The following is a 14,658-nucleotide window of genomic DNA, read 5'->3' on the forward strand; positions in this document are numbered from 1 at the left end:
CACCGTGGGGGCACCTCCTGAGGCCAGATCCCCACCCCCCCCAAAGAACCCCGGAGGCCGCACGCGCCGCCAGGTCCCGCCGGTAAGGGACATACTCCAATTTACGCTGGCGGGACTGGCAAAAGACGGGTGGGACTTTGGCCCATCGCGGGCCTGAGAATTCGGGCAGCCCTGGGGCCCATTGAGTCGCGCCGGACCCCACCATTCTCTTGAGGCAGGCGGTGCGACTGACGCCGGGCCGATTTTTGGGGGCCCGGAGAATTTGGAGCACGGCGGGGGCGGGATTCACGCAGACCCCCGGCGATTCTCCGACCCGGCGGGGGGTCGGAGAATCCCGCCCATGATCTCTAATTTCACTTGTAAGCCATGGTTTGGCCATAGTTCTCTTTCTACTTTGACGCCAAATAGGAATAAACAACTTTTCCTTGAATGCTTGAAGTGGAGCTTTTCCCTCTCAGAGGTATAAATTGGTTCTGTATTGCGTTAAATGTTTCTTTAAACATCTTCCATTGTTCTTCAGTGTTCTACCTATTAGCAGATTTTCCCAGTTTACTGTGGACAGTCATTGTCACATCTTATTAAAGTCGGCCTTCCCTGCATCAAAAGTTTTAGTAGCTGATTCGTGCTTTTCACTTTCAAACATTACGTTGAACTCATCATGGTTATGATTACAATTTGATAGGGCAGCACGGTGGCACAGTGGGTTAGCACTGTGGCCTCACGGCATTGAGGTCCCAGGTTCGATCCCGGCTCTGGGTCACTGTCCGTGTGGAGTTTGCACATTCGCCCCATGTTTGCGTGGGTTTCGGCCCCACAACCCAAAAATGTGCAAGCTAGGTGGATTGGCCACACTAAATTGGTCCTTAATTGGAAAAAATGAATTGGGTACTCTAAATTTTTATAATAAAAAAAAGAATGATTACTATTTGATAAATGTTTACACACAATTAGGTCACAAATTAAATCTGATTCATTACTCATTACTAAATCCAATATTGCTTGTCCCCTTGTTGCATCCAGGAGATATTGTTGTAGGAAATTATCACTGACAAACTCTAGAAATTCACTACCTTTCTGACAGGTGCTCGATTGCCTCTCTGTGTAAGTTAAAATCCCCCATTAATACTACTTTGCCTTTGTGACACACTTGCCTAATTTCTGGATTTATACAATCTAGCACTTGCGAGCTGCTACCAGGGGGGTCTATACACAACACCTATTTCAGTTTTAGATCTTTTATTGTTCCTCAGTTCTGCCCACAAGGTCTCCATTAGATGCTTTCCCCTCATTATATCCTCTCTCACCAATGAATTGGTTCTGTTTCTAATCAGTAAGGCTACTCCATCCACCCCCAACCATTTCCCTTATCTGTCCTGTAAGCCTTATAACCTGGTATATTAAGTTTCCACTCCTACAGCCATGTCTCAGTAATGGCTACTATATCATAATCTCCCAATTGAATTTGTGCCTGCAGCTCATTTAATTTATTCCTTACACTCCGTGCATTTGTATATAGAACTCTTATGTGGGCCGTACACTCTAACCTGTACCACAGCTTTTCTTCACCCTTTTATTATTTCTCTCATCTGGTTTAATCAATATTATTTTTGTATTTGCCATTAACTGCCGTACCTGAAGTAGGATTCCTGACTGCTTCTTTACTCTCTCTCCTGTGACTTGTTTTTGAAACTGTATTGACTTCCCCCAAGTATCCCTCCCTGCTCTTTACTGCAATGAGTACAGGCCCAACCTACTCAACCTCTCCTCGTAAGAAAATCCCTCCATTCCCAGGATCAACCTAGTGAACCTTCTCTGAAATGCCTCTAATGCCAATGTATCTTTCCTTAGATAAGGTTACCAAAACTGTGCACAGTATTCCAGGTGCCATTTTCTCATGAAAGCTCAGAAGAACTTGTTGAAGAACAAAACTGCTTTCCTCACTCAAGACTTGTGCTCTCATCATTGCTACTCCTCCTGTGGCCTTGCTGGTGCCTGTCAGTCTGCTGCTCATGCCAAGATTGTGCTGTACAAAATCAGGCATCTAGATTCTTCTAGAGCCACTTGAGGTAATAGATTGATTGATTTATTGTCACATGTACTGAAGTACAGTGAAAACTATTTTTATGTGGCGAAGGGAATGTACACAGTACGTGCACATTAGAAAAAAGAATAATTGACAAAGTACATCGACAAATAAGTAATTTGTTACAGTGCGGAACAAGGGTCAAACAGAGCAAATACATGAGCAAGAGCAATATTGGCCGTCATGAATAGTGTTGTACAGGGAACAGTTCAGTCCGAGGGAGAGTCGTTGAGGAGTCTGGTAGCTGTGGGGAAGAAGCTGTTCCTATGTCTAGATGTGCGGGTCTTCAGACTTCTATATTTTTTGCCTGATGGAAGGGTCTGTAAGAGGGCAAAGCCTGGGTGTGAGGGGGCTCCAGCAATGCTGTTTGCCTTCCCAAGGCAGTGGGAGGTGAAGACAGAATTAATGGGAGGGTGGCCAGCTTGTGTGGTGCGTTGGGCTGAGTTCACCTCACTCTGCAGTTTCTTGCGATCTTGGGCCGAGCAGTTACCATACCAGGCTGTGATGCAGCCGGATAGGATGCTCTCTATGGCACATCTGTAGAAGTTTGTGAGAGTCGATACAGACATGCCGAATTTCTTTAGCTTCTGTAGGAAGTAGAGACGATGTTGGGCTTTCTTGACTGTTGCATCAACGTGAGTGGACCAGGACAGACTGTTGGCGATGATGATACCCAGGAACTTAAAGCTATCGACCATCTCCACTTCGGAGCCATTTATGCAGATGTATGTCATACTATTCTTCCTGAAGTCGATGATCAGATCCTTGGTTTTGCTGACATTTAGAGTGAGGTTCTTTTCGGTACACCATGCAACGAAGTGATCCATCACCCTGCTGTAGTCTGACTCGTCGTTGTTTGTGATACGACACACCAGTCGTATAATCCGCAAACTTATAGATTGAATTGGAGTCAAATCTTGCCACACAGTCGTGTGTGTATAGGGAGTACAGTAGAGGACTGAGCACACATCCTTGCGAAGGCCCGGTGTTGAGGGCTATAGTGGAGGAGGTACTGTTACCTATACTGACAGATTACGGTCTGTTGGTGAATCTATCTAGATTCTTCCCCACTGAAAGTCAGTAGCCTTCCAATAACCATGTTGCAGAAAGATTCAGGTAGGAGTGCATAGAAGTACTAGAACAGCATTAAGGAAAAAGGCACTAAGGGAATGCGCAAGCCAATATGGTATATATTAATTTATAATTTGGTCTGGAATGTTTATTTTATGCTGGTTTTAATTTTTGTATTGTGGTCAAATGAAACTCTGATAGTCAGCAAAAGGATGATAAGATGTGGGACTGCTGGTAATTGCAATTGCATCTACTGATATCATAGTCAGATGCGTTGTTCATGTCCAACATGGCCAGAGAATGAGTGTTGAAGTTGCCTCGTCCCTTCCACTTCCTCCTCAGCCGCTCAATGTATAGCTGGTCGCAAAACGTTTCATGCAGCAGACTGTCATGAATACTTTTTTAAAAAAATGTATTTTATTACAAACATGTATCAAAACAGGTTACAGCGAATAAACATCCCGGGAAACATACTTCCATACAATCAACTATACAGACTGTACAGATTTTTCCTCTTTTTCACCTCCCCCTCCCCCGCGACGAACAGCCCCTCAAAGAAGGTCAGAAACATCCCTCACCTTTCCTCAAACCCCCCTGAAGAGCCCCTTAACTCATACTTTATCTTCTCTAATCGCAGGAAGTCATACAGGTCACCCACACAATCAAGCCACTGCCCCCGGTGGCGATACCGACCGCCACTCCAGCAAAATTCGCCGCCGTGCAATCAGAGAGGTGAACGCCAAGACATTGGCCTTCCTCCTCTCTATGAGCTCCAGCTTCTCTGAAACCCCAACTATCGCCACCAAAGGGTCCGGGTCCACCTCCTCCTCCACTACCCTGGCTAAGACCGCAAACACTCCCACCCAGAATCTTCCCAATTTTTCGGAACCCTAAAACATGTGCGCGTGATTCGCTGGCCTCCGCCCACACCTCTCACAATCATCTGCTACCCCTTGAAAGAACTCACTCATTCTCGCCCAAGTCATATGCATCCTGTGCACCACCTTAAACTGTATCAGGCTCTCCTTGCACAACAGGAGGTCCCGTTTACCCTATGCAGTGCCTCACTCCATGCTCCCCAACTGATCTACCCTCCCAACTCCGCTTCCCATTTCTCCTTGATCTTCACCAACAGCTCGCCTCCCTGCTCCCCTACCCACTTGGATATATCCCCAAATCTTCCCTCCCCTTCCACATCTGGAAGCAGCAGTCGCTCCAGCAGGGTGTATCCCAGCAACCCAGGGAACCCCTTCTAGACCTTTCGCGCAAAGTCCCTAACCTGCAGATACCTGAACTCACTCCCCCTCGGAGGCTCTACCCTCTCCCTTAGCTCCTCCAGACTGGCAAACCCTTCCTCCAAATACAGATCCCTCACCGACTGCCATGAATACTGGCATCCCACACAGCCAAGTACTCCAGGGCTCATCTAGAGCAGTCCAAATCGCACACAAATGGTCTGCTTGCTCACACTGTGTGGCAGCATGGCTCTCATTGTATGCATGTTACCCATTATGAATGGGTTGCACATTGGAGTCAAGAGCCATGTTGCCAAGAGCCTAGCTGCCCAGTAAAGCCAGTCTTTGGTTTTCCATGGTGACTCAAATGCAGATGGCAAGTGGACTGCCACAAAATGAACACATCATGACTACTGCCAGGATACCAGAATTTGGCCTGCAGAATTCTCTGCAGATGCACACACACCAACTGAATGTTGAGGGAACGGAATCCCTTTTGGCTGTGGTACATCTCAAAGCTGACATGGATCCCACAAAGCAATGTGCATAGTCTTTGGCACTCTCCGCGATCTTGAAGTTTGCAATCTTTGGGTAGCTATGTGCTCACTCTCGTTTTCTTCTCTCAATGCCAGCATCCCAAGCTTTCCCCTATAAAAACTTCCACTCATCCAGAGAAAACAACAAGCCACATCTTAACCCGCTCATCTGCTCTATGTTTGCTATCCTCAAATGGTTTCCCATTTTTCAGCTCATTCACTTCAGCTTTCTTGTATAATATTTTCTCTCTAGTCTTGTTCCGGCACATATCTGCAACTCCCTTCCAAAACTCATAGCACTCGACATATTCTAAAGCCTCGCCAAAACCTGGCTCATGAGGTGTCCCTTTGACAACCTCATAAATACTCCTCAAACTGTCTGCTTAGTATGCAATTCCTCTTTATAAAGTTAGTTGGGATCTTTCCTTGTATTAACAGTGCTGGATTATAGTAAGTTACTGTTGTATTGTTTTACAACAATAAAACTCTTAGTGATGACAGCATGGCACAGATACTTTTACACAACACCAGCACTGTCTATGGGTCTTCCTGGACGAACACCTTTTTGGCTATGTTGGAAATGAATCTCTATATTGTTATTCACATTATGCGACTTTTTACAAACTGTTTTATTCATTTCTGTTGTCATGAAGACTGAAAATCAGATTTACACAACATCTATATTAATTTCGCTATTAGATTTTATGCACAATAATTTAAAGCCCAATAAAAACTTGAGTTGCATAATTGGTCTGCAGCCATAACCTCTCCTGTAACTAAATGCATGATTAAAAATGAAAGTTGGAACATGGAAACATGAACAGAATATGCCATCACATATCAGATCAGTGAACATTTGAAAGGTTATTGCAGGGAACCTTCAAAAACATTAAGATTTAAAAAAAAGTGATTTTAACTCACCTTTTACTGTTAAGGAAGCTGTGGTTTGCTGATCCCCAGAAACACAGGTATATTCACCTGAATCCTCTGCCTTCAGGTCACATATGCATAATATATGTACACAACCTTCCTGCTTGATTTCATATTTCTCACTTTGAGAGATTGCAGTTAATCCTTTCTTCCATACAACCGGAACATTGGCTTGTGAGAGTGCACACATTAAAGTTACTGTTTCAATCTCATCCACTTCCATGCTTTGAAGGAGCTGAGTGAAAGTTGCTGGAGTGGCTGAAAAAAAATCATGAGAATAATTTTCCAAACTTTTCCTTTGGCATTGATTATCACATGAATTAAACATCAGTCTGCATTAAAGTTCATAATAAAATACTACATTTGGAATACGTTTCAAAATGTGACTGATAAGCCAGGCAGACCCCCCTTGGTTCATTTTGTTTCTAAGTTATAAAGAGCCACAAAACAAAATTTGAATCAGTCGCCGCTTTCGTCCAGATTCTTATTTTTGTCTAGCGTTTTGAAATGTTCCAGAATGCCCTGTCCCTCGCCCTCTGAGGGGGCGGGTGACACAGTGGTGAGGTCCTAGATGTAACGGTATTACAATTAAATAAGACATGAGAGAGGAGCTGGCCAGAGTTGGTCGGAAAAGGAGCCTAGCACAGAAGACAGTGGAACAGCAATGGCAGGAGTTTTGGAGGGTTATTCGGGAGGCACAACAGAAATTCACCCGAAGGAGGAGGAAACATGCTAAGGGGAGGACAAGGCATCCATGGCTGATGAGGGAAGTCAATGACAGCCTAAAAGCAGAAGAAAAAGCATACAAAGTGGCGAGATAAGTGTGAAGCCAGAGGATTGGGAAGCATTTAAAAGCGATCAGAGGACAACTAATAAAGAAAAAAGGGAGACGATGAAATATGAATTCAAGCTAGCTAGTAATATAAAGGAGGATAGGAAGAGTTTTTTCAGTATATAAAAGGTAAGAGAGAGGCAAAAATAGACATTGGACCACTGGAAAATGTGTGTGGCTAGAGAAGTAATAATAGGAAACAAAGAAATGGCAGAGGAACTGAGTAGTTACTTTACATCAGCCTTCACGGTGGAAGACACCAGTAGGATGCCAGAGCTCCAGGAGAATCAGGGGACAGAGGTGAGTTCAGTGACCATCACTAAGGAGAAGGTTCTGGGGAAACTGAAAGGTCTGAAGGTGGATAAATCACCTGGACCAGATGGACTACACTCCAGGGTCCTAAAAGAGATAGCTGAGGAGATTGTGGAGACATGGGTGGTAATCGTTCAGAATTACTGGAGACAGAAAGGGTCCCAGAGGACTGGAAAGTGGCTAATGTAACACCGCTGTTTAAGAAGGGAGGGAGACAGAAGATGGGAAATTGTAAGCCGGTTAGCCTGACTTCAGTCATTGGTAAGATTTTAAAGTCCATTATTAAAGATGAAATTGCGGAGTACTTGGAAGTGCATGATGAAATAGGACTGAGTCAGCACGGCTTCATCAAGGGGAGGTGATGTCTGACAAATCTGTTAGAATTCTTTGAGGAAGTAACACGGATGTTAGACACAGGAGAACCGGTGGACGTGATTTGTTTAGATTTCCAGAAGGCCTTTGACAAGGTGCCGCACTGGAGACTGTTAAATAAGTTAAGAGCCCATGGTGCTAAGTGTAAGATCCTGGCATGGATAGAGGTTTGGCTGACTGGCAGAAGGCAGAGAATGGGATAAAGGGGTCTTTTTCAGGATGGCAGCCAGTGACTAGTGGTGTGCCTCAGGGGTCGGTGCTGGGACCAAAACTTTTCACAATATAGATCATAAGACCATAAGACATAGGAGCAGAATTAGGCCACTCGGCCCATCGAGTCTGCTCCGCCATTCAATCATGGCTGATATTTTCTCATCCCCATTCTCCTGCCTTCTCCCCATAACTATCTCTGTCTTAAAGACACTCAGTGAATTGGCTTCTACAGCCTTTTGCGGCAAAGAGTTCCACAGATTCACCACCCTCTGGCTGAAGATGTTCCTCCTCAACTCTGTTTTAAAGAATCGTTCCTTTAGTCTGAGATGGTGTCCTCTGGTTCTAGATTTTCCAATATACATTAATTATCTGGAAGAAGGAACTGAAGGCACTGTTGCTAATCTGCAGATGATACAAAGATCTGTAGAGGGACAGGTAGTATTGAGGAAGCAAGCGGGCTGCAGAAGGACTTGGACAGACTAGGAGCGTGGGCAAACAAGTGGCAGATGGAATACAATGTGGAAAAGTGTGAGGGTATGCATTTTGAAAGGAGAAATGGAGGCATAGACTATTTTCTAAATGGGGAGATGCTTAGGAAACCAGCAGCACAAAGGGACTTGGGAGTCCTTGTTCACGATTCTCTTAAGGTTAATGTGCAGGTTCAGTCGGCAGTTAGGAAGGCAAATGCGATGTTAGCATTCATGTCGAGAGGGCTAAAATACAAGACCAGGGATGTACTTCTGAGGCTATATAAGGCTCTGGTCAGACCCCATTTGGAGTATTGTGAGCAGTTGTGGGCCCCGTATCTAAGGAAGGATGTGCTGGCCTTGGAAAGGGTCCAGAGGAGGTTCACAAGAATGATCCCTGGAATGAAGAGCTTGTTGTATGAGGAACGGTTGAGGACTCTGGGTCTGTACTCACTGGAGTTTAGAAGGACGAGGGGGGATCTTATTAAAACTTACAGGAGGCCTGGATAGAGTGGATGTGGAGGGGATGTTTCCACTTGTCGGAAAAACTAGAAGCAGAGGACACAATTATCAGACTAAAGGAACGATCCTTTAAAACAGAGATGAGGAGGAATTTCTTCAGCCAGAGGGTGGTGAATCTGTGGAACTCTTTGCTGCAGAAGGCTGTGGAGACAAATCACTGAGTGTCTTTAAGACAGAGATAGCTAGGTTCTTGATGAATAAGGTGATCAGGGGTTATGGGGAAAAGGCAGGAGAATGGGGATGAGAAAAATATCAGCTATGATTGAATGGCGGAGCAGACTCAATGGGCCGAGTGGCCTAATTCTACTCCTCTGTCTTTTAGTCTTATAGGGGAATGAGTCTGTGTGGAATTCATATCATCTTGTCTGATTTATCTCTGCCTTCTCTGTGCAAAACAAAAACCATCTGAGGACGAAACTGCACTTTGGGAAGCAGGGAAATAATGGGAAATGGAAAAAGTCGGGAAAGGCTGCACAATTGCACTTTGGAAGGAATAACAGGAATGCGGAATATTTGGCTAGTGGTAAAGTTCTTGAAAGTGTGGATGAGCAGAGGGATCTAGGTGTCCATGTACATAGATCCCTGAAAGTTGCCACCCAGGTTGATAGGGTTGTGAAGAAGGCCTATGGAGTGTTGGCCTTTATTGGTAGAGGGATTGAGTTCCGGAGTCAGGTCATGTTGCAGCTGTACAGAACTCTGGTACGGCCGCATTTGGAGTATTGCGTACAGTTCTGGTCACCGCATTATAGGAAGGACGTGGAGGCTTTGGAGCGGGTGCAGAGGAGATTTACCAGGATGTTGCCTGGTATGGAGGGAAAATCTTATGAGGAAAGGCTGATGGACTTGAGGTTGTTTTCGTTGGAGAGAAGAAGGTTAAGAGGAGACTTAATAGAGGCATACAAAATGATCAGGGGGTTGGATAGGGTGGACAGTGAGAGCCTTCTCCCGCGGATGGAAATGGCTGGCACGAGGGGACATAGCTTTAAACTGAGGAGTAATAGATATAGGACAGAGGTCAGAGGTAGGTTCTTTACGCAAAGAGTAGTGAGGCCGTGGAATGCCCTACCTGCTACAGTAGTGAACTCGCCAACATTGAGGGCATTTAAAAGTTTATTGGATAAACATATGGATGATAATGGCATAGTGTAGGTTAGATGGCTTTTGTTTCGGTGCAACATCGTGGGCCGAAGGGCCTGTACTGCGCTGTATTGTTCTATGTTCTAATCCTGCGAGTTAATACTGCATCTTTTGTGTTGTGATTCTGGAAAGAAGGCCTGGGGATTAATCTCTTGCTGTATGCTGAAGCCAAATCCATTAATAAAGGTTTTTTGTCCATCAAATTAGGCCATTTGACCCATTATATTGATTTAAAATGTGAAACAGCACCTGTCGGTTTGCCAATTATCCAATTTTAGAATGTTTTTCCCAAAAACCTCCTCATAAAAATCTGTAAAATATACCTTCGATTTTCTTTGAATTGTAGTCATTTTTAGCTATTCGTAAAATTATTAACTATTACCTTTGACGTTAAGTTGTGCCGAAGATATGTACTTCCCAACTTTGAAGATCACAGCACCAGTGTCATCCTGTGTGACTTTCCTCAACATCATGGTGTGAATATTGCCATTCTTCACTGAAATTTCATTCATTTCATTATTCTGCAGTTCAATTCCACCCAGAACCCACTGAACACCTTGTGCGTTCTCATGGGAGACTTTGCATTCAAATAAAGCATCTCCACCTTCGATTACTTCCACATTTTTCAAACCATCAACAATTGTTACATCTGGCACTGAAAAAAAACAAAATTAAATGTCTTCTATTATAAATACTTCGGCCCTAGCATTCAGAGGATGAGGGAGGACAGAGAGGATGGAACCTGGAATGGAATATCAGGCTACCAAATTGTGGGCTCCAGCCAATTTTGAGACTAGGATTGTGACTTATACCCCAAAGAAAATGTGCACATTTTAAAAGTATTCCCCTTAAACACAGGGGCCAAGTCAAAATTCTTCTTGTGGAGCAGAAGCACTCTTCAAACTAGCAGGTTATTCAACAATTTAGAATCATAAAAGATCATAGAATCACTACAGTGCAGAAGGAGGCCATTCGGCCCTTTGAGAGAGTGTTGGTGCAGACTCGAAGAACACCCTACCTAGGCCCACAACCCACCCTATTCCGTAACTCCAGCTAAACTTTTGAACACTAAGGCGTAATTTATCATGGTCAATCCACCTAACCTGCACATCTTCGGACTGTGGGAGGAAACCAGATCACCTGGAAGAAACCAACGCAAACACTGGGAAAACATACAAACTCCACACAGACAGTGACCTAAGGTGGGAATTGAATCTGGATCCCTGCTGCTGGGAGGCAGCCGTGCTAACCACTGTGCCACCGTGCCCGCCCAATTTGTGATATATCGGTTCTCCATATGTGTTCTGAGTCCAAACGCAATATGGGAGAGTCCCCAGCTCCAACAACCCCCCCCATCACCCCCGAACACCCAAGCCGGGCAACTCCAGACAGATCACATGTGGGCAAAAAATGCCAACTTGGAACCTTGGCAGTGCCAAACTGGAACCCTGGCAGTGCCACCATGGCACCCAGGTGTCCCAGACATGTCCCCTTCTCAGATGGGAATGGCCGAGGTGCTGTGGAGCTTGTCCCAGTCGCAGGTGGGCATTGACGAAGCACTGCAGAGCTTGGCCCAGTCACTGAGGAGCATTGCCAAGGGAGTCGACACAATGGTGCAGGCATCCGGGAGCCGGCAGGACTAGCAAAGCCAGACGATGCAGGGGCAGCCGGGGCTAGAACCAGCTGCCCCCCTCCCATCCCAAGCGGAACCCCAGGGCACCGACTGGGAGGAGGGGCCGCTGGGTGGCAACCCGGACACGTTCCATGGAGTGGCAACAGTGGTCACCAGCTGAGTTCCACCCCTCTGATGAGGCCGCGTATCACAGTCAGCACCCGGAACAGGGCAGCACGGCTAGGCCCTGTGGCCCTAGAGGACGCCCGCCAGGGGGCATCGAAGGCCATGGGATGAAGTAAGCAGCTGGCTGCCTCCACTCTGATGTGCATCCTTGGAACACACCTAAACGTAGTGTTAGAGCTAGGAAGGCAAAGCACATTGAGGATCACTGAGCGCACAGGGGGATGGGGGTTAGGTAGGGGGTGAGGGGGGGGGGGGGCGGAGGAGGTGTCACCATTGGCAGAGTGAGGAATTGAAAAATGCAACAAACATCTTTGACCACAACCAGTGTGACGCCTCTGTCACTTTCTTCCACAATGTGACCCGACCTCCGAACCCTTGGCCCATCTATCCAGGCATCTCCCCCTCCTTGTAGCACTTACCCACCCCCCCAGCCGCTGTCACGTCCCCGGAGCTGTGTCCCATCTCCTGGGTGTTCGGATGTTGGCTGCTCCGTGTGTGGTGTTGCCTCCCGCAGTGTTCAAGCACAGTGTCCATGCTTCAAGGTGTGATTGGGATGCGAGGCAATGACTCCCACATGCTACATTGTCCGCCCACCCATGGGAATCCACTTGGGTTGGATGAAGTGCTCATTCAAACACGATTGCCCCATAACGGTACATACGATCCGGGGATTGGCATGTTGGTGACCTGCGCGGTTGCCCCCCCAGCGCCTCCACCTTCCCCTCCTTCCCATGGTGGCCAACATCCCCCGGAGGGTGCTCCCCCCATCCAGCTGAGGGTGCCCCACACCCTGGCGAGCATTAGGGTGGCAAGCCCAGCACACCCGGGCTCTTGAGCTAGGATGGCTACTCACCTCCTAGGCTCTCCACAGAAGCCCTTCCGTAAGGTTCACGTTTTACAAAAGGAATACTAAACGTTTTACAAAAGGAATACAAAAAGGGGCTGGTTTAGCACACTGGGCTAAATCGCTGGCTTTTAAAGCAGACCAAGGCAGGCCAGCAGTATGGTTCAATTCCCGTACCAGCCTCCCCGAACAGGCGCTGGAATGTGGCGACTAGGGGCTTTTCACAGTAACTTCATTGAAGTCTACTCGTGACAATAAGCGATTTTCATTTCATTTCATTTCATAATCGGCACCAGTGTGACCACTTGCTGGGGAAGCCGATGAATGACAGGAGGCCGTTGGATATGAGGTCGCTCCCGTTAATTGTATGGAAATGGGGCTTAAATGGTGATAATTGGTTTCTCGCCACGCAACGCGCCTGCCGTGGTTCTTGTTTTCGGCCTCTCCCACTATTCACCGGCCTTGTTTCACTTGAACGAGAGTGCAGCGAGGCCGGAGAATCGCGCCCTAAGCATTGTTTAATAGCGGCGGGAAAATCGCCGGCAGGAAACTCCCTGCAAAACCCGCCACAAATGAACTCAGAAATTTTTGTTAAATTCCACCCATAGTTTTTTGTTTACCTGTGACAATTAAGGAGGCAGTGGTCTGTTGATCACCAGAATCACAAGTATATTCTCCAGCATCTTCTACCTTCATATTGTGAATTGATAACTCAACAATGTGACCTTTCTGTTTCATTTCACATTTGTCATTTGGTTGCAGCACCACAGATCCCTTTCTCCATTCCACTGAGGCATCAGATTTAGTAAGTTCACAGTGCAGTGTGGCAGTCTGGCCTTCTTCCACTTCCACATTCTGAAGCCATCGCTTGAAAAGTGCAGGCAAAACTGAAAAATATTATCAGTATTATCACAATTTTGCGGCAGCAAGAAATGTTTATTGGTCAAATAAACAAAACTGGAGTATTTCAGAATGGAAAATCCATGTCTGGAATGCTACATAATTTTAGATATTCTGCAGACAATTCTGTACTCAATACTAGCATTTTAAAGTTATTTTATTTCAAGCAGAGTAAACTGAGAAAAGGTGTTTTTAGAAATTCAGTCATGGCCTCCTCCGGGACGTCAAAAAAATGCCCTTTACCCTGGTACGTGACCCATAGCTTGGCAGGGTAGAGCATGCCAAACCACACTCCACTTCTGTAGTCCGGATTTGGCACCGTTGAGTTCTGCCCTGTGCTTGGCCAGGTCGGGATCAATGTCCCGGTACAAGTGGATGGAATGTCCTTCCCAATTGTACCCTCTCGTGCTCTTCACCCACCTCAGGATCCGCTCTTTGTCCTGGTACCTGTGGAGCCTCACGCTTATCGCCCACGGTGGTTCCCCAGCCCCGGCCTGCTGGCAAAGCAACCTGTGGGTGCAGTCTACCTCCGGGGCTTGGCGAAGCCTTCCTCACCGACCTGTTTCCCGAGCATCGCTGATACGTATTCTGTGGGGTTTCTGCCCTCTGTTCCCTCCAGCAGCCCCATGATTCTCAGATTTTGTGGTTCATAATTTGTTCTCCTTGTCGTCAACTTTATTCTTCAACCCCTTCTGAGTCTTGACCACGCTCCCTACCTCAGCCTCAAGTGTCGCGATCTGGTCCCTTTGGTCCAAGGCAGCTTTTTTGAGATCTCGTGTTGTATTTTCCTAGGCCTCCAGTCTATGCTCCATATTGTCCATTGCCTCCCTAATGGGGACCGTCGTGGCATCCACTGCTGCCTCGATGGCTGCCAGGAGGTCTTTTCTCATCTCCTCCCTATGGCTCTGGAGTTCGGAGGTGATGAGGCAGTTCAACCTGTTCATCAGCGCCTGGGTCTGTGCTGGGAGCTCTCCAGGATCGACACTAACCGGTTCTGTGCCTAAATGTGCGCTTCCCTGCTCCGACGTTGAGGTTTCCCTTCCCTCGTCTTTACTGGCGCTTCGGCTAGACGGCTGATTCTTTACCATCCTGCTTGGCAGTGTGGTCGATTGGAGGTTAGTCTGGGAGATTATGAGTACTTTTGGTGAGGCTAAAAGGCCTCAGTCGAAGTTCTTAGACGAGAGCCACGTTTCATGCTACTGCTCAGCTCAGGGCTGCCATTGGGGAATATTGTATGTTTTTTAAAAATTCATTTACGGGATGTGGATGTCACTGGTTAAGCCAGCATTTATTGCCCATCCCTAGTTGCCCTTCAGAAGGTCAGGGGGGGGAGGGGGCAGCTGTCTTCTTGAACCACTGCCATCCCCGAGGTGCAAGTACACCCACAGTGCCATTAGGCAGCGAGT

The 14,658-nt window shown here is 46.6% G+C and overlaps 1 protein-coding gene across 1 annotated transcript in view; it reads right to left on the bottom strand.

Moving 5' to 3' along the window:
• The window catches only part of LOC140424765 (obscurin-like), a 1,044,598-nt gene that overhangs the window by 457,023 nt on the left and 572,917 nt on the right, over window positions 1–14,658 (bottom strand). Inside the window, 3 exon segments of the mRNA XM_072508149.1 lie at window positions 5,847–6,113; window positions 10,093–10,365; window positions 12,973–13,239. Coding sequence (XP_072364250.1) covers window positions 5,847–6,113; window positions 10,093–10,365; window positions 12,973–13,239 — 807 coding nt within the window.

The sequence above is a fragment of the Scyliorhinus torazame genome, chromosome 6 (assembly GCF_047496885.1).
Source record: "Scyliorhinus torazame isolate Kashiwa2021f chromosome 6, sScyTor2.1, whole genome shotgun sequence".
Classification (NCBI taxonomy): domain Eukaryota; kingdom Metazoa; phylum Chordata; class Chondrichthyes; order Carcharhiniformes; family Scyliorhinidae; genus Scyliorhinus; species Scyliorhinus torazame.